Genomic DNA, 20,285 nt, shown 5'->3' with positions numbered 1-20,285 from the left:
TTGAGACTTAGTGGTGAAATTTCAGATGTTTATAACCTGACTCATGAACCCCTCTATGCCTCTATTCCTGGCCTAGAACACTCAGTTCTGTCCTTTATCAGGCAAAAAATTCAGATTTCTGATCACGTTGCCTGTCTTGTGTGAATGATTTCTTGAGGGATTTAGGCAGTCTTTTGTTGTTTTCAAACCATGAAATCATTATCACTGGTGTTCTCAAGCACAGACTGATGTCCGTCTAGCAGAGGATGTTGCAGAAGGATCCAGTGTTTTGCTTTGGTAGAACTTTAGACTAAAATAACCCTCCAAGTGTAATCCAGTTCTAAGAGGTCATGATTTCCCTCTGTTTTCCTGATACTCTCCTCTTCTAAGCAACATAGTAATAATGATAAGAATAATAATAACTACCACTTTTGGGGTTCCTATTTGGGGCCAGGCACTGTGAAGACAATGATCTATTTAGTCATCAGGAAAAACTTGCCAAGTAGATATTATTTCACAGATAAAACAAGACAGAGTCTCCCAAGTTCCCAGCTTCTTAAGTGGCAGAGTTAGGATACAAGTTCAGGTATGTCTGATTATAAAACTCTAACATCACAAATACTTTCCAATCAAAGTTTCTTGACTTATTCAAAGTTGACCGTGGAATGTTTTATCCAAACTTTTCACATAGTTTAGGAAAACTATGTGAATAGAATTCATGTCAGAAAGTCATTGAAATATTTTCTGCATATTTTGAAGGATGAGAGATCATTATCTCAAAAAGTTCTAGGCTTAAGAGTTGAAAAAGTAGGATCCCAGCTACGACTGATTCTACCACTTATCAGTCAAGAATCTTCAAAGAAGTCACTCAAACTGTTTGGTTCCTGATTTCTTTGTTCATAAAATGGGAACATACCCCAGGATCAAAAGAAAGAATGTATTTTGTAAACTGTAGCAATATAAATTGTAGCTGGGTAAGCATTTTTTCATATGTTGAGCTAAAGTTTTCTTCATTGCAACTTTAACTGTTATATCTGTCTAAAGGATGGAACAAATTCATCTGTTCGTAATGACAGGGCTCTTGGAGTAGTATCAGGCTCTGTACTGGGTCCTGGGTACACAGCAGTGAGTAGATTAGATACTGATCCTGCCTATTTACTAATTTCTAATCTACTTTTAAAAAATCTTCTCTACAAAAACTTTTCAAGTATTAGGAAACAACTATTGTGTAACCTAATTCTTGTACCTAGTTTGCATCTGAGTTTTCTCCCTGTTCCTTATTGAGAAGCAAATAGGACGAGGGGCTGATTAGAAGGCACATGGGACTTGGAGCAAAATTATAAAAAGTGTGCCTCAGTTTCCTGATCTGAAAAATGGGGATTGGCACCCACAAGATAGAGTTCTTATGAGAACTGGCTAAACTCTACAGGTTTGAGCCCACGCCCTGCGCACAGCGAGGCCGATTGCGCACTTGAACCCGGGGCAGCTCGGCGCCTCCTACCTCCTCTCTGGCCTTGCGGTCCGCTTCCTCCTGCTTCCTCTTCTGCTCTTCCTCCTCCAGGACCTTCCTTCGCTCCTCTCTCTTTTTCTTCAGCTCCTCCAGCTCCAAGGCCGCCTCCTGTTGCTTCTGTTTGAGCTTTTCGAACTCTTCGCTCTCGGTCTCCCCGCGCCTGCGGCGGAGCTCCTCCAGCCTCTTGCCGGCTTCCACCTGCGGAGCGCCCTCGGCTTCCCCGACGGCCCGCGCTCCGGGGCGGCTGGGGCTGCAGGGGACGGAGGGGGGTTAAGGCTTCAGCCCTGCAGCCTCCGCGGAAGGAGCGGCGTCTGCAGGCTGTGCACCCCAGGCCAGATCTGCACGCCCATCATTTTTAGACCCTGGATCCCCACTCCAGAGTGTAGTAGGCGTCTGCCAGGAACGGCGAGGGCTTAGCCAGGGCCCCTAATGCGCCACTTCTCTTTGACTTCCTCAGCTGCAGGGTGGGGGCAAATCTGTATTGTTGGTGGGAGGGTAAAGTGGTGCAGTTGCTATGGAATACAGTACCGGGTTCCTCAAAATATTAAAACTAGGATACCCTATGTATATATTCAGAGGAACTGACAGCAGGGACTTGAGATGGTATATCCCTACTCAGAGCAGCATTGTTCACAAGAGCCAAAAAAGGGAAGCAACTCAATGGAGAAGCAAAATGTGGTATATCTATTTGGTGGGATATTATTCAGCCTTTAAAAGGAAAGAAAATTCTGATACACTTTTCAACTGGATGAACTTGAGGACATTATGCGAAATGAAATATGCCAGTTATAAATATCATGTGGTTCTACTTCTATAAAGGATCTAAAATAAGCAAATTAATAGAAATAGAAAAAAGAAGAGTGGTTACCTGGGACTAGGAGGAAAGGGGAAAGAGGAGGTGTTTAAAGGGCATAGAGTTTAGGTTCAGCAAGAGGAAATAATTTTGGAGATCTATATTGAGAATATACTTAATGTTAAGTATCAGATTGCACACTTAACAGGGGCTAAAATGGCAAAATTTTTTTACTACAATTAAAAATACATGACCCGGGGCTGGGGATGTGGCTCAAGTGGTGCACGCTCGCCTGGCATGCATGCGACCTGGGTTTGATCCTCAGCACCACATACAAACAAAGATGTTGTGTCCGCCGAAAACTAAAAAATAAATATTAAAAATTCTCTCTCTCTCTCAAAAAAAAAAATACATGACCTATTCTATAGCATGAAAAAAATGGGGAAATACATTGATTCTGTTGCCTCAGTGGGCTACTCTTTGGGTCCCATGGGATTATTATTCATTTACTATTTAAATGTTAATTTATCCACTGTTGTAAATATTAGTTGTTCCTAGAAAGGAAGGCCTGAACTCCATGACTGTTAGAATAAGTTTGAAATTTAGGAGTGGCTTACATAAATTACCGGTAACCTTGGATCTGCCTGGAATCACAGATCAAGAGAGAGGACAGAAGAGTTCAGGAACCAGAGACATGAAAAAATGGTTGAACTCAGGGTTGGCACTGAAGCCAATACATCCACCTATGTACAGCTCTGCCTGGAGCATGCTTTAGCGGCTTTCTGGCAGATGAATTGACCCACTGTCTCTTGATTGAGCTAAATATAATAATACATGTCTATTTTTACAGAGCTGCTCCAAGAAAATTCTTAATGGCATACATTTCCCTGTGGCTTCAATTTGTGTATTTTCTACCCTCTTTGACCCCAATACAACTGTAATATTCCTTAACAGGATTTAGCTCTGATATGAAATGGTTAGAGTGGTTTCTTAAATGTCATTTATAACAAATTTATAAACCCTTTGCTTGTTCAGTATCTTATTTAACAGTCACAGTAAATGGAAAGTTGGCAGGTTAGGTTTATTATCCCTAATCTATGAATAAGTGCATCATAGATGAAAGAGAAAATGATTTACCCACCCAAAAGTTTGGTAGCTAAAATTTGTTAAGCCATGACTGAATTCTAATATTTCTATACCAATTATACTCTATTTTTCACTCTACTATAATTATACCTGAGGTTAAATTTGATCTGTTATAAAATGATGAATCAGCTGAAATAGAACAAGTTCGTCTCCTCTACCTCTCACTTGGCACTTTGGGGACAGTCTGTGAGTGATGTGTCTTATCTCAGAGTCTCTAGAATTTCTAGTCCAAACCTACCCACCTTCCATACCTGAGTCAAACAATGCTTTATCAGATAGCTCAGCTTATAAAACAGGAAGAAGATGGGACTGAAACTGAAGCTTGAATTTTTCTTTGGAACTAAGGAGGACCCACAGGAATTTCATGACAGAACTGGAAACATGTTAAGGCTAAAGATAGAATGCTATCCTGAATCCTGTGTGAAAGTTTAATTCAGAACTAGCATTCTTTTTTTAAAAAAAATATTTTTATTAGTTGTTGATGAATTTTTTTTTTAATCTATTTGTATGTGGTGCTGAGAATCGAACCCAGGGCGTCACACATGCTAGGCAAACGCTCTACCGCTGAGCCACAACCCAAGCCCCCAGAACTAGCATTCTTAATATTTTACAAGGATCACAGGAAAAGATGGAACAACATCATGGTCAACTACTGACTCTGAACTCCTTTAATAAATTTGCTCTGTTAACAGAGTTGGACTACTGCTGACTTTGGCACATGTTAGTACTCACAGGAGAACTTCCATGAAACACTCTGTTTTCACTAAAGCAGATGGGATTCTGTTGGGACTTTATTTAGGAGAATTTAGCAGTGAGCTTAAAGAGGCTTGTTACAGGTACTCTTAATTGAAAGACAAGGATGTTGCATGTCTGCTATTTAAACTCTAATTAACAAATATTAAGAAGATCTAGACGTAGGTAGCCATCCCTGATAACTTTGTCTAAGGAACAAAAGAATCACCACTATCTAATATCATTTATTCTGTGTAAAGGGTGGCACAAATGAAGGAAAGGGAGAGGGGATGGGAATAGGAAAGACAGTAGAATGAATCTGACATAACTTTCCTGTGTTCATATATGAATACGTGGTCAGTGTAATTCCACATCGTGTACAACTACAAGAATGGGATCCTATTTAGAATAAGTTATTCTCAATGTATGTATAATATGTCAAAATACACACTACTGTCATATGTATCTAAAAATAACAAATAAAAAAGAATAAAAGGAGTGGCACAGTATTTCTAGCTATGGAGCAAGAGGACAAATAAAAAACAAATGGGTTAAAGGTACACATTATACAATATTGATCTTATTTTGTGCACCTCATATTTTTAAACACTGAGGTAGTTCTGACTCTATCATGGCCTCAGAATGTTTTCCTATCTGCAGATCAAAAGATCAATTTAGTAGTTTGTAACTGGCATTTTAAAAATGAAAGAGAAAATATCAGAGTACATGGCATGGAGAAAAAAAGCACCATTTCTTGACAGACTTGTTTCAGTTATAAATATACACGTGTGTAGTGGGTCATGCTACAAAATTTGTTCTTTACTATGGACCGAGGTGAAAAAGTTTAAAAATATTATTCTAGTTTCTTGACTGTTAAAGATAAACTCTTTTATTTTGAATTCAAACAAGTTTAGAGGGTCTTTTAAACTTAATGTTGCTCTTTCAGAGTCTTACAGATTCACACTCCTGCGAGGCCTCTCTCAGTTCATTAAGGTCTTTCCGTCTTTGCTTAAAAACTCTCTCCTAACCATCTTACTGTGCAGGGGCTGGACAAGGCAACGTGCCTAATGGAAACGTCTCTGGGTACCACTAGGTGGCGCTCAGTCTTCATTTTGGACAATCAAAAGGTCCTTCATTGGGGACTAATTAAGTAAGTCATAATGCCTCATCCAGTGAACTGTAACACCACAAATGTACGTTCATATTTTTTGGTATAGAAAGCTAGCTATACTACATTGTTTTGTAAGGTGCAAGACTCATTTAAAACATATATTTATAATTATATTCACATGTAGACATATGTGGGTCTGTAGTACATATGTGTGTCTATCTTGAGTGCTATATACATAGAAAATATCTGGAAAAATGCTACTGATAATCAGGGAAAAAAACTTTGATTCTCACCTTAAAAAAAGAAAACCAAAACAAACCCTGGTCAAAAGAAGAGCAAGACTTTGGCCACTTCATCTCTACCTATGTGTGCTGTAGGCTCTCAGCAAGGAAACATCTTCCATAATGTTCTCTCTCCTATCTTTGGCTTCTTTAGGTTTAACTCAGCATGAACATGAGGCCTTTGGCCACTGGGAACACGGCTTGTTTTCATTTAAGCGAAGAGAGATGAAGCTTTTACTACCTTCCTTGCTTCTCATTTTATACAATGTGGAGCAAAACCAGGCTTCTCTGCTTCTGTTAGCATCACCTCCTAGCTGGCATGAAAGCTTGTGGACGATGGTAGATGAGCAAACAAGAATAACATGAGGACAATCTGTTCCCTTAGTTTTTTTTTTTTTTTTTTGTCTGTCCAAAGAAGGAAAATCTAAGGTCTGAGTCACATTCAAGCATTCTTAACGCTTGTTGCCATCTCTTGTGACTTTTCTTGTCTTTGAATTATCCAGCTCTTTAGATCTCCACACAATAGGCATGCTAATTATTAATTTGGGCTTTGACTGAAGCTCCTGGGCAAGTTTGCTAAAGGTTAACCAAACTTCTTTCTAGAGACAGATTTTTTTTGAACATTGTTTCTCTTGACAAAAATAAACCTGGTCTCTTAAGAAAAAACTTTTACTTATAAAACATAGTTTAAACAATCAAGTAATAAAAATATAATGATATTAAGTCATAGTCATGGCTTTTCACGAGTCTGACACTCCAGTAGCACTTTAAACCATTAAACTACAGCTAGTGCAGCAAGTTTTGGATTCAGTTTACCAGCGTAAATCAACTTGCTTTGTAGATTTTCTATGAATTTCCAATAACTTAATTGTCACATTGACTCCCTTCTCAGTTCCAAGTAGTGTCATAAAGTTTTCTTTCTTTTTCCCTCCTAGTTGTCTTTAGGTCTTTTATGCATACCTTTATCCTGAGTGTTTTAGGCTCATAAATGTAACGAAGTTTCTACTCAGACTGTTAAATAGAAAAAAAGTATTCCGGGGACACTTAGGTTTACACATCTTAGCCTCTTAGCTGAGCCTGGAATGTCCATTGCTAGTAGTCTAACCCTTCTGAATGTTACAAAGACTTTGATGTAAGAAGCAAGTCTAACTTGTACATAATACCTCCTTAGTGATTTTCTTATTTGAAGTGCTCAGAAAAGCAAGATCTACAGGTAGGCTGCTGCCAAAGACCAGCCACATGGAAATCCATACCGTAGAAACCCCAAACTCTTTTGCAGCACATCTGGCCTGGCAGCCAGGGATATAACAGAGGTTGGTATTTGGCACAAGTGGTAGGAGGAATGAGTGTGTGATGGGGCAGAGAATCTCTGCACCTGAGTCCTTCTACAAAATGGATGGACGTATCTGTGTTTACCTGTACCAAAGAAATGAGGGTTCACCTGCATATACGGGTCTGTTCTGTCTTATAATTCAATTGCCTGGATTTTCAATATGATAGGGAGGCAATGTGTGAGGAGAGGGAATGTGAAGCTATACCAGACTTTTCCAGACTGTTTGAAATGGAGCAGCAGTTCCATGCCCTCGCCCTCTCTCTTAGAGATTCCCAAAGCAAATGAACATTCAGGGATTTGACAATGTGACTTAGTTTCCCAAGTATTTGTCTATAAAACAATCTGAGCTTTATGTAACATTTAAACCCTTTAAAAATGAATTCATGAAAATGGTACTGAGAAAGGTCTTTTATGAAATTGGCCAGACCACATAGAGAATGGACCAATGATATTAACCCCGGTCACAATATTTTTAACAGACTGATGTCACATGAGCATTTTAGGTCAGTGAACAGGAACATGGTTGCCAAGCATGATCTGCCTTGCAAAAAAAAAAAAAAAGGAAAAGCAGACTAAGCCTGGTTGAGCAATGACTGCTGGTCTCCCATTGGTGCCTCGAGAGACAGACCTGCTGACTGTGTATCTCTAAGACAATGGTCAATGACTTTGTAACCAAAGAATGTTGCCTGTTTAGCACGTTTCTGTCTGGAGGCACAGGACAGGGAGACTGGGTTTTTTTTCCCCCCACACGTGAACACAGTCATTGTTAATTTAGTCACTACCTCTTACCTGAAAGCATTCTCAGTATGTTTAAGTTTGTGGGTCATGAATTCTCCATTCTGTGACTTCACTTCTGTAAATCCCTTCTTTCGATCCAAGAAACTCTTAACTTCTTCTTTGGGCTCTTTGTCTTTTTTAATCTTCTCATCTTTGATCTAACAAAAAGTACATATTAGGAAGAAACATAACGATGAGAATCTTACTAGGTTTTGGTTGTTATTACCAAATAAGACCCAACATTTTTAGGAAGCCAGCAAACTCAGAAGCAGAACCACCACCTGGGGAATGGTGTAGTAGAATTGAGGTCAGAGGACATTTTTGGAGAGTGAGCTGTGGTCTTTTAGCCTGTAGGCAAAGACTTTGACCATAAGGAAGTAAATATCATCCCTGATCTCACCGGGGTTTTTATTTTGGAGACCAGTGGGGATATGCTGTTTGGAAACCATTAAGTTCTGGGAACTCCACGTAAGAGTAGTTGTCTGTGGTTCCCACTGGGAGGTTGGTGTGGTTTTGATGGAAGAATGGTCAGGTTGCTTGGCCAGGTTTCTTCTGGGATGGACAGTGAATCTTTGACAAGGACACAGGTGAGGAGGAAAGAAGAGAAGATCTACCAAGCCAAATCTGGAGAACACCACCCTTGTAATTTATTCTAATGAGTAACTGGGTACCAAGGATGAAACACATAGGAACCCACCTTGAGTGTGAGGACATAAGAGACATATGACACCATGTTTGTAGTTGTGGAAACCACTAAAGTTAGAGGTGGAATGCGAATAATTCCAGGATTCACCTTGACTTCTGTTGCTAAGAAAAATTCAGTCCTCTGGAATTCGTTTTGTGATGGTTGCGGGAGACATTATTTCAAAGTAAACTGAATTGACATAGCTTTTATTAGGTAGGGGGCAAAAGAACTCAAACCACGGCTACATCATCTCACTCATTCTTAAAATATAAGTGTGAAGCCAGGTGAAGTTCATTATTGTTTTTACAAGTGAAGAGTCACAGAACTCTAATGCTTTAACGAATCCTCCAGAGGAAGGGGAGACCATGGGAACTTGTGCTTCTGCTCTTCACACCTGGCCTCCCACACCTGTTTCCAACTATTCTTCAACACCCTCTGAACATCTACTCCTAAAAGACTCGTTTTGCAAAGCAGAGTACATTTTTTTTTCCTGCTCTGAATTTCAACAGACCTTTGTTGGATTATCTTCTTTGAGTGTGATTTCTTAAATTGCCAGGGGTGGACAATTCACTATGAGATTGCCCTAATTAGCTAAGACTTTAATCTTTCTCCAAGAGGGATGTAATAGGATGTCCCTTGGCAATGCCAAAGAGGGGAACTGGGGTGTTGAGCACTCTCGGGGGATTTCTGTGCCATTCAAGGGACCTGATTTGGGTCCCAGTGCTGCTAACAACCTAATTGTATTACTTGAACAAGGCTCTGGGATGCTGGTCCCAGGTATGTGAAAAGAGAGGGTTGTATGAGATCTTCCTAATCTTTCACCCTATCTTTTTCCTCTTGGCTCCTGATTAGTCATGAGAGGCTACAGCAGAAGGACACTGCTTGATGATGGCTGTTTGGTGGCTGTCCTTGCCAAACAATAAATCAGTGTTCACTGAAAAGGCAGGAGTAGGCAGAACATTTTCTCATCCTGGCCTACCATTGTTAGAGCCCCAGAGAGCAGGGACTAAAGCTTAGACCCTGGTTAAGAAGTATCTAGGGGACACGCCTACAATCCCAGCAGCTCCAGAGGCTAAGGCAAAAGGATCCCAAGCTCAAAGCCAGCCTCAGCAAAAGTGAGGCACAAAGCAACTCAATGAGACCTTGTCTCTAAATAAAATACAAAATAAGGCTGGGGATGTGACTCAGTGGTCAAGTGCTCCTGAGTTCAATCCCTGGTACCAAAAATGAACAAACAAACAAAAGTATCTAGGGGAACAGATTTAGAATTTAGGGGTACTCTTCAGGGATACCCCGTGAGTCAAATCTCACGGTTTGTGGAGCACTATGGAGAAATTTCTTTAAATTCATTTCTCTTATTTTTCAGTGAGAAATATTTCCATTCTCTCAAAATGTATTTATCAGATTTACTGACCAAAAAGGTGTTTAAAATAAATCTGTAAAACAATTGATATCAAAGACAAGAAAAAGGCCTTCCTCCATTTTTTCAAGCTCTGCCTTTATTGGCAAAGATTATGTTATGCTTATATTCTCCTTCGAAAACTTTTTAAGAAACATTCTCAATGTAATAATAATAATTTGATTTTGGACATTATTTTCCAAATGAATAAAGTAACTCTAAAAATCCTGTAAATCTTATTTTAAGGAATACAGTGAATTTTATTCTATGACAGTTGTGGCACTAGCCCAGGGGATTCTGAGCCCCTCGGTAAGATAATTAGATTTTCTAGGTTGGAATGTTACCATAAAAAACCTTCAGGCTGAAGGAATTGCTGGGTCACCTAGTGTCCTGAAGGAGATAGTGTGCTTTGTTCACAGATAACAGTAGTGTACTTGGAAGAAAGGCTCTGACCAAATGTGATCATGGGGACAAAATTCTGAATCTTTGGGATATCCAACCAGTGGGATAAAACACAGGTGTGCAGGGTTGGGGAATTTGAGTGGCATGCCCTTGTGCCAGAGAGATACTCAAAAGATCCAAGGAGCAAGCAGAAAAGGATTATAACATATTGCTTTGAATGATTTGATATCAGAGTAGCCCCAAGAGCTGAAGGCAAGTTAGAATTTTTCAGTTCAGGTTTAATATGTTTTTGTTAGTTTTAGAAGCCCCAAGACCTTTTCTATCCCATGGATGTCCTCTGGACTCCTAGTTACTGCAAGTTTAGTCCAAAGACAACATGGTCCCTCCAGGGAGCTTAGACTCCACCCCAGAGCCCCTAAATTGATTCTGCGTTTAACACGATTCCTGGGTGATGGATCTGTCTGCACATTGGGAAGTGTGGGCCCGGATGTTTGGATGTCTGCTACTGCTAGAAACTTTGTTTCTAGGTTGGAGCCCAGAAACAACTAGCTCATTAGTGAGGAATTAGCTCCTTGTAATTGGAGAGAAAGAGCTAAATTAAGTTGTAGGGTTGTCCATCATCTGCACCCCACTCCCACCACAAGCAGAGTTAAACTGCAGCGGAGGCAGACAGGGGTTTTGTTGTTTGCTTTTGTTTTGTAGGGCACTGGAGTGACTTCTGGAAATGTCTTCGCTGGGAAAGCTCCTGTGATGTTTGTGTTTACTTGTGGCTGATCCATCTGTGTATGCCACCTAGATGCCTGCCACCAAAGGGTTCAGCTTGTCTTTGTGTGATTTTTTTTTTAATTAAAAAGAATAGGGGGCTGGGGACATAGCTCATTTGGTAGATGCTTGCCTCCCATGCACAGGGCTTTGGGTTCAATCCCCAGAACCACACACACACACACACACACAAAAAAAAAGGAATAGGAAGAGATTGTTTCAATGGCTGGATCAGGTAAAATGATTTCAAGTCACCTCTGTAAAGCAGCCACAAAATGAGCTAGAAAGGAAAACCCTGTCACTTAATCAGCAGTTTCTCTTTATAGTGTTAAAACATGAGTACAGTTGTTGTTGTTTTTAAAAAGCCGGGTTGAGGAGCTTATCTGACTTTATACAAAAAAAGAAGCCAAAGCTTCAAGACACTGGAATGTGCTGTGGGGAAGACTGGGAAAGAGGCAGCCTGAAACTATTCCCTGGAGTATCTTACTGATACTGCAGACATTGCTGAACTGGGACCTTATAGGAAGGATGGAAAAGGATGATTTTTATTCACCTCTGATGAGCCCTTTGTAGCTCAGGGACACCCTATGTAGGCCCAGAATGCTTTGGTCATTAAAAACAAACCACATCATGGTGCACTGAATTAAACTTTACATATAGGATCCTAATGGTGGTTTCTGCGCCTCCCTTCCCCTTTGTGTTGAGTCAATTAACAGGTTAATGACTCAGGCCCGCTTGCTTCTGTGAGTTAAAAGTATTTACCATGAAACTGCAGCTCTGCAGAAGATCTCCTGTGGGACATTTCTATTTGAGTTTATTGCTGAGGGTTTTTTTTGTTTTGTTTTGTTTTTTGTAGATGAATTTGTAAGTGCTGTCACTAAATGAGAAATCTTTTCCCTTCGTGTTCAACTGTTTTCTGAGCTGCCTTGTTAGAGCTAAATTCAGTTTCCCTATTAGCATTTACACTCTCTCCTTCCTTTAGATGGGCAGTGCTCACGTTCAGTGTTCACTCCTGCAAACCATCACAACATCTGTTAGAAACACAGGAGGACATAGATCTTAAAGTAAATATAATATGTGATATCAACTAAGGACTCTTATATTTTATATGAATCTTATAAAACTTATTTAATAACCCACTCCCTATTTATTTATTCCGATCATCTATTTTCTTAATTTGAATTTTCCTTCTGTTTGAGTTTTCTTTATCAGTCTCACGGGCAAAGCCATTCGGTTCTTTCTGCCTTGAATGATTCAGTTTTACCCCATTCAAATACTTTTAACCATTACTTATAGTCACAGTTTATAGAGTTATTTGGGTCTAACCTAAGCTCAGTGGTTAAAATGAGGTCAGGCTTTCCATGGTGGCACACTGATTGCTGGGCCCTGTGACATTCTGTCTGCCTCAGGCTCGTTACTTACCTACCTTCCGACACCCAGCACCTGCTCTGGTGTGCGCCTCAGAAATGCAATGCAGAACATTTTGCCAAAATTTTCTTTTGAAAACAAAATTACCATCCTCAGTTCACCAAATTTTCTACTGAGATGTGTGTGGGGAGGTGTTTTCCCTTGGAAAAGTCAAAGCATTAATCAAGGCCAGTTGGGAATATCTCACGATTGAAATGCAAGTAGAATGGATCAAGGGGGGCGGGGAATTAGCACTTAGAAGGGTAGAAAGCAGGAAAGACTGATTGGGGCAGTGTTTTCCAAGCCTTTTTGGCTATGACCCACAGTAAGAAAGACAATTTCTAAAACAATGCAATACTTACTACCCATGATGCCTTCTGATACCTTCTATCCTTTTCGTTTTTTAAAATGCTGATTAACTAATTTTGAGATGTTCTAAGCTGATCTCATGGATCACGAGCTGTGGCTTGAAAAACACCGGGTTAGAGGTTAGAATCCTGAGAATCATGGGAACTGAGAGACCCTGGAACACTGCTCTCTGCTGCATTCTCAATAATATTTACCTCTCCTTTTTTGAAGGTAGGCTTGTCTTCTTGGGACTTTTGCCTTTGAGCTTGCCCTTTTGTTCCCTTTTCTTCTTCCTTTTCATTTTCAAGAATGGTTAAGGTCACTCGTGTAAAAGAAGCCCCTTTCTAGCTTGCAAGGGTGAGAGGGTGCACACATCACTCAGCAGGTGCTGTGGGACAGCTTCCTTGGCTGTCTTAGTGGGTGCTTACACCCCTTGGTGTCAGTGATTCTATATAGCAGTGTGGGATACTTTCTTCCCACTCAATTTCTCTAGTGTGCCTTCTAATTGTGCTCACTGGAATCTAGCGTGACATGGTGCTCTCCTCGTGTGTGTTTACAAACCTTGTGTGTGTGGCTGGGTGCGCTTCGTTTATGATCTTCTCAATTATAGCCATGTGCATGAGCCCCTTGTAGAGAAGCAGGAGTGAAAAGACAACTGCAGGCAGTGCGGAGTTGGTGACAGAGAGGTCGCTCTGGAAAGGTGCACATGCAAGCATCTCTTTTTTTCCCTGTGGTTTGGGGAACAGTGGTGGTGCTTAGGGACAGTACTTGAATGCAGCCTTGCAGAAAGCAAAAAGTTTTTGCAGTTTACAAACATTCTTCCCACCTCCATTATTCCCATCCTTCCTCAGGTTCACATGAATTCGTATCACCTAGAAGGTCAAAGGAGCAAAATGTGTGCTCTTAATTTCCCACCAGTTACTGATACTACCTTGCTTTCTGCAAGCTCACATTAAGCTCAGGTCTACATGATGGCAAATCAGAGTTTTGAGGTGTATTTTTTTTTTCCCACAAAAGGTTCCAAATGGCTCCCTCAGGCTTTAAGTTTGCCTTCTTAGGATGAAATGTCTGACCATAATGCTTCATGTGAATTCCCCACCCTTAAGTTTATAATCATTTAATATGGAATCTACATGTGAGATGAGGAGTTTTGGGTCTCTTGCCTCATGTAGACCTACAGATACAGGAAAGATTCAAAAGGAATGAGTTCAGATGCAGGTGCCGAAACAGCAGTCAACACAGCACCACCACATTCATCATCCTTGGGTTCCTTCATTTTTTTTTTTTTTCGGTATTCATAACAACCAAGCACAGAGCAATTGATTTCTCTCTGACTGTCCCATGGACTGCACAGTTAGCTTGCAATCATTTGCTTCATGCTTGTGCATTGCTATGACCTGAAAAAAAAAATGACTAGCTTGCCAACTGATTGAGCAAGTGGGGCTGTGTGTGCGTGGCCTCAGTCCCAAATTTGATGTGCATTACATTTCTCGTAAGTCACAGGCATCACACACCGGGTGCAAAATGCTCACTGTACCTGTTTCTTTAGGACAGCTGTCTGAGGTTTATCTTCGGACACTTTCTTTTCATTGACCCTCTTCCCTTCTCTTTTCTCTTCTGCTTTCTCCCCTCTCATCTTTGTCTCTTGCATTTCATTCCTCTTCTCCTCTAGCTGCTTTTTTCGCTTTTGCTCTTCTATCCTAGCCTTCGCCTCCTCCTCTGCCTGGGCCCTCTGCCTCTCCTCGGCCGCCCTTCTCTCCTCGGCCACCCTTCTCTCCTCGGCCGCCCTTCTCTCCTCCTCCTTTACCCTCTCCCTCTCCTCTGCCTCCCTCCTCTCTCTTTCTTCTGCTGCTATTCTTGCTTGCTCCTCCGCTCTCTGTCTTTCTTGCTCGGCTTTAATTCTTTCTCTTTCTTCTGCTTCCACCCTCAGCCTCTCTGCCTCGGCTCTTTGCCTTTCTTCCTCTTCCATCTTTTCATTATGAGAAGCCTCCTCTGAGCCTCCTTCCCTCTCCTCCACTTGAGACTCTTCTGCATCCAGGTCCCCGTTTTTCAGGGCCGGTACCACTGTCTCCTCCTGGGTTTCTGCTGTGCTCTCTGCCACCCTCGCCTCTACCTGATTTTCTCCACCGCTCCCTTGCTTTGGCTTCTCTTCCTCCTCCTCCTCCTTTTCCTTTTCGTCTTTCTTCTTGTCCTCGGCATCCCTCCAGTCATTCTTCTGGTAGGACTTGGTGACTATTTCCGTCTCCTCTATCTCGTATCTCTCTTGGCGACTTTCTCTTTTCCCTTCCTTCTCCGCAGTCTCGTTTTCAGCTGTGTCATTTTGCATTCTTCCGCTGGGGAGGGACAGGCTGGCATCTGCGATGGTTGGGTCGAACTCCTTCTGCCGCTCCAGGGCTTCCTGAAGACGTTTCTGGCGTCTCTCTTCTCTCCGGGCCAGACGCTCCAGGAGGGCAGCCTCATCATCGCCCTCCACCTGAGTGTTGGTGGCGGTTGGCTTGGACTCCTCGTCCGGGACACTGTACAATGGAGACAACAACACCAAAGGCAACTTGCTCTGATTAATCTGTGAGCTGCATTCATATAGCCAGTGCCCCCCGGGATTAGAGCGGAGGTAAGTAGTACCGTGTCATATGCCCCTGGATGTCACCACTTCAGTACATACACACCTGCCTGATTTTCAACTGACAGCATGTGTAATTCTTTGCTCTGGTCAGTGGAGTTTACTCACCACGCTAAAAGTGCCGTGGATGTTTGCCAATCAAGGATTGGATTTCTTACTCTCTCCTCTTGTGCCTAGGCAGCCCATGTGACCCATAGTTGCCAATGAAATATGAGCAAAAGTGATATGTCCAAACTAAAGCAATTAAGAAAGAAGCACAGGTCCATTCTCTGTCCTTTCTATCTCTGACTGTTGGCTGGGTCAGAAGACTCCAAATCCCTAGGGATTGACAGAGTCATAAAAGAAAGGAAGATGGTGACCGGGACAGAAATACCCAAAGTGGACTTATGTATCATATTAAACTACTAAAATGTGGGGGCTCATTGTCAAAGTAGCAGCAGTACCCCGACTAACATATAGACTATCTACCTTCTTTGTCAAGATTTCCAAGAAAAAAGGGTTTCTTGTCCTTCTTCTCCACAGTGAATAAAAGGCAGTTATAGTTAATGTTTTTTTAAAAAGGGAAAAATCTCTAAAACCCAAACTGAACAATGTTCATCATCTCACTCACTCTTGGAAGATGCTGGTCACTGCCCAATCCAAGGGTGTTGGTCTCCACTGGCAGGACACAATCAGTCATGTAATACCAGAACTGTGACCAGAGTTGGAAGTGAATGCCTTACAATGTTTAGAAACTCCATCAAATTTCATGGTTCATAGGAAACTTGGCCCTTTTGATGTTCAAGTTCACTTAACTTTGGAAAAACATATTTCATATTTAACAACAAAATATGGCAGAGTAAACCCTAGATTTCAAACTTTCTTGGCCTTTGCTGTTGCTGTAGGACAATGTCCACATGAATTAGATATATAAGGACTAACTGTCCACGGAAATACAAAGAATTCAGAACTTACAGGGAAACGCCTAAAATAAGGCATTTGAATCAACTGAATTCTAATAATTTTTAAGAAGCTACCCCAAATTCCAAAATGTTAACCAGATAAAAATAAGAAGTTAAGAAACCAACAGACTGTTAAAACTTATCTTTGTATTTGTACAAGTCATGACAGTGATCATCAGTAGATGTCAAGTGAGAGAGCCATTTATTTCCAAGAAGACTTATTTTTCTTAGGTTAATGAATATGTTAGAGATAAGTCACATATTCTCAGACCTGAATATGCTTTCCCTTAAAAAAAAGAAAGAAACAAAGAGCTAGGCATGGTGGTCCCTGTAATAACAGCTACCCAGGAGACTGAGACAGGACGGTCACAAGTTGAAGGCCAGCCTCAGCAATTTAGTGAGAAATTGTCTCAAAATAAAAATAAAAAGAGCTGGGGATATGACTCCGAAGTAGAGAACCCCTGAGTTCAATCCCCAGTACTGAAAAAAAAAAAAAAAAAGTTTAACATTATTCTTAGGGGAAAGGTATAACTTCTATTTCTATTTCTATTCAGGTGAAGAAACAGTTTACAAAGCATCTATTTGGGATTCAAAGGCAGTTAGTGAGCCCTGGACATCATACCTGTGGTCCCCTTTGCTGGACTTCCTCCCTAATTACATTGGAGCTGCTCATCAAGGGTCAAGGTTTCTACTTTTCTACCTTGCCAATAAGTTTCCTTAATGAATTGACTCTGCCTATGAGCATTTGCAAGATAACCTTAGAAATCTGATGGAACTGTTCGAATTTAAGCCCCAGAAGTCATGACCCTTTTCCTTCATAATCATCTGAATAGGCTGAATTAAAGGAGCTATCAACAGCTCCCTCCAAACATCAACAAAATAAAACATTCATGCAAAACAAAACCACATGCAAGACCTTATAATAAGGTTTCATTTATTTAAGCAGTTCACAGTTTTAAATTAAAATGATTTTTTTCTCTGAATATCCTTTATATTTTCTAGACCTTGGTGCAAATAAATGACATATAATAACCATTAACAAAATGAACCATGTGATCCTATTTCTATTATAAAAGCCCTATTTTTAATTTTTTTTAGTTGTAGTTAGACACAATATCTTTATTTTAATTATTTATTTTTATGTGATCCTGAGGCTCAAACCCAGTGTCTCACATGTGCTAGGCAAGGGCTCTACCACTGAGCCCCAACCCCAGCCCCATAAAGGCCCTGTTTGAAGAAGTTGAACCTATAAGGTATTCTCAACTCTAATTTCTACCAGGGCCTGAGTAGGAAAAAATTCTAATAGTAAACATGTTAAACAAGTTTAAACAGTCACAATAAATTAATCATCTCTCTAAATACCACAGATAATATTGGTTTGGGCTTTATGCTAAGAAAAAGAAGACATCTGCATTCATACCTACTTTTAAAATTCAAGAGTCATCTATTATTGGTAGGTACATAGTCTCTATTAAAACTAGTTGATCTTCAGTTCAAAAAAGATAGCAATATGCTACAAAGGAATATACTTATTTAAAAGTATAATCCATTGTACTTAGTAAATTTTTAAAATACCAGATTATGAAACAAAATAAAAGCTGGGGGTACGTTTAGGGATGGGAATGAAGTGTGTGTGTGTGTGTGTGTGTGTGTGTGTGTGTGTTTAGGGAATGAAGGTGTCCGAATGTCTAGATCAGACTGACTGTCCAACCTGATCTTTGGCCAAATCAAGAGAGATTGAAAAAGGGTTGAGCTGGGCTGAAAAGGAATGCCTTGCTTTCTTTTCTCAAGTAATTTTAGTTCAACAACCAGACTAAGATGCAATGAGAAATTCTCCATTCAAAGAGGGCAGTACCTGTTCGGGGTGTGAACCTCCACCTGGTCGGTCACCTGTCCCAAGGATTCTTCCTCTTGCTTCTGCCGCAGCCTTTCCTGTCTCGCTCGCCGGCGACGTTCCCGCGCTGCCTCTTCTTCGTCATCGTCGTTCCTCTGATAGGCAATTCTGGAACATCACAAAGACAAGCTCTTGAGCAAGGCCAGCTGCAAAAATGTGTTCATCGACTTCTTAGCAGGAACAGCCCTGGTCCCTTTGCCGAACCTCACCACAGGGGTCTTACAGGATGATTCTGTTCCTAAACTTGGAGGACCAACTGTTTAGTTTTCAATAATTTTTTTTTGAGGGGGGATACTGGGGATTAAACTCAGGGGCATTCAACCACTAAGCCATAACCCCAGCCCTATTTTTTGTTTTATTTAGAGATAGGGTCTTACTGATTTGCTTAGAACCTTGGTTTTGCTGAGGCTGGCTTTGAATTTGTGATCCTCCTGCCTCAGCCTCCTGAACCATTGGGGTTACAGGCATGCACCACTGCACCCAGTTAGTTTTCATACTTTTTTTTTTCCATTGTTTTTTTTTTAATTTTTAATTTTTTTATTGGTTGTTCACAACATTACAAAGCTCTTGACATATCATATTTCATACATTAGATTGAAGTGGGTTATGAACTCCCAATTTTACCCCAAATGCAGATTGCAGAATCACGTCGGTTACACATCCACAATTTTACATAATGCCCAATTAGTAATTGTTGTATTCTGCTACCTTTCCTATCCCCTACTATCCCCCTTTTTCATACTTGAAAAGCATTATACAATAACTACAGAGGATAATCCACAATGATCAGGTAACCTAAAAAAATCTATGTAAAAGCAGACTGCCTTTGGAGACTGTTGGGTTAGCATATTTTGATTTCTTGATTTAAGCCAGTTATCACACATGAAATTTAGAAGCAGAAATCCAAAGTATTGAACCAAAAATAATCAAAGACCTATTAAAAAGGATTCAGTATGTTGTGTGAAATACTTGTAGAGGCACTGTCACAAAGCTAAGAAAAGAATCAAGTTACAAACCAAGACTTTGGTGTAATAAGCCAAAATTGCTCAAGAGAATTGAAATCAGGGGTCTTTTGGTTAGATTTTGTTTTTCCTTTCAGGTTCTTTTCACTGGAGAGGGGAGGTATTATTGACTAGCGTTCAGAAGCTTCAACGTCAGTGCATTTTGAAGAGGTGGCTCTAAGGACCCTCCTATACTCTGAACCATGCTGCAGCAGTGTCTTCTACCTCACAATGGCCCACAGGTGTATATTTAGACAGAAGCCTAAGAGCTGAGGCAGGTTGAAAACCCACAGGAGACTCCCCACTTGTGTATGTTACTTAGTTACAGTTTCACTGGAAGCAAATGCCTATTTGGGGAAATTTCAATCAGTATCGCTGCGCTAGGTATATTTCCTCTCATATTTATTTCCAAGTGAAGAATTGAGGCTTTGCAACTACAGATGCCCAAAGTCAAGAGGAAATGGCCTGGATGGTTAACTTGGCTTCTTCTGAAGGTGTAATATACACTGAGATACAGAAGATCAGGGGAGAGCTGCCCCGCCCAGGGCCTGGTGGATTGATGGGGGTTATGGATGAGGCTGAATTATAGAGGGCCACTTTTTACCGTGGAAAGTTAAAGTATTTTTTCTTGTTACTTACATATCTACAAAAAGAAATCCAAATACATAAATGTTTCATATTAGAAATTATTATTTTTAATCATGGTAAAAATACTTAACATGAGATCTACTCTCTTAATAAATGTTTAAGTATATAATACAATATTGTTAACAACAGGTGCAATGTTCCATGGCAGCTTCTAGAACACACTCAAGATTCTTAAAACTATAAAACCCAAATACTTTTTAAATTAAAAAAAAATGACATTGGAAGCATACACTTTATATCAGCAATCAGTTATCTAATGTGAACAATGATGATTTGGCTCATGTTAAATTCACAAATTGATCATTTTGGGACAATTCTAGTACCTCATTTTATCTGTATTATCTTTTGACTTCAATAACAAGAAGGCTATGTATTTTTTTCATCTAGGTATCTTATAAAAAACAAGATTAGCGATTCAAGGGCTGGTTGGTTTGCTCCTTGCTACTTTAGAAAATCTGACTTCATACTTACTAAAATCCGCTAGTGTGCAATGCTCAAATGCCAATATAAATAAAG

The 20,285-nt window shown here is 40.4% G+C and overlaps 1 protein-coding gene across 10 annotated transcripts in view; it reads right to left on the bottom strand.

The window, feature by feature from the left end:
- The window catches only part of Cald1 (caldesmon 1), a 203,886-nt gene that overhangs the window by 19,210 nt on the left and 164,391 nt on the right, over window positions 1-20,285 (bottom strand). For 8 of the 10 annotated variants that reach the window (XR_013435419.1, XR_002484622.3, XR_002484624.3 and 5 more), the window contains 5 exons: window positions 18,082-18,228; window positions 14,203-15,181; window positions 12,881-12,958; window positions 7,675-7,820; window positions 1,481-1,739 (listed from right to left, as the gene is read on the bottom strand). Coding sequence is in view for 5 of the 10 variants with exons in the window: in XM_040291403.2 (XP_040147337.2) it covers window positions 1,481-1,739; window positions 7,675-7,820; window positions 12,881-12,958; window positions 14,203-15,181; window positions 18,082-18,228 (1,609 nt within the window). In the remaining 5 variants the exon portion in view is untranslated. The remainder of the gene's footprint in view (window positions 1-1,480; window positions 1,740-7,674; window positions 7,821-12,880; window positions 12,959-14,202; window positions 15,182-18,081; window positions 18,229-20,285) is intronic. The other 2 variants (XM_040291404.2, XM_040291405.2) reach the window with 1 other exon arrangement.

Source organism: Ictidomys tridecemlineatus, chromosome 2, assembly GCF_052094955.1.
Source record: "Ictidomys tridecemlineatus isolate mIctTri1 chromosome 2, mIctTri1.hap1, whole genome shotgun sequence".
Taxonomy (NCBI): domain Eukaryota; kingdom Metazoa; phylum Chordata; class Mammalia; order Rodentia; family Sciuridae; genus Ictidomys; species Ictidomys tridecemlineatus.
This window is presented reverse-complemented; position numbering and strand designations above follow the sequence as displayed.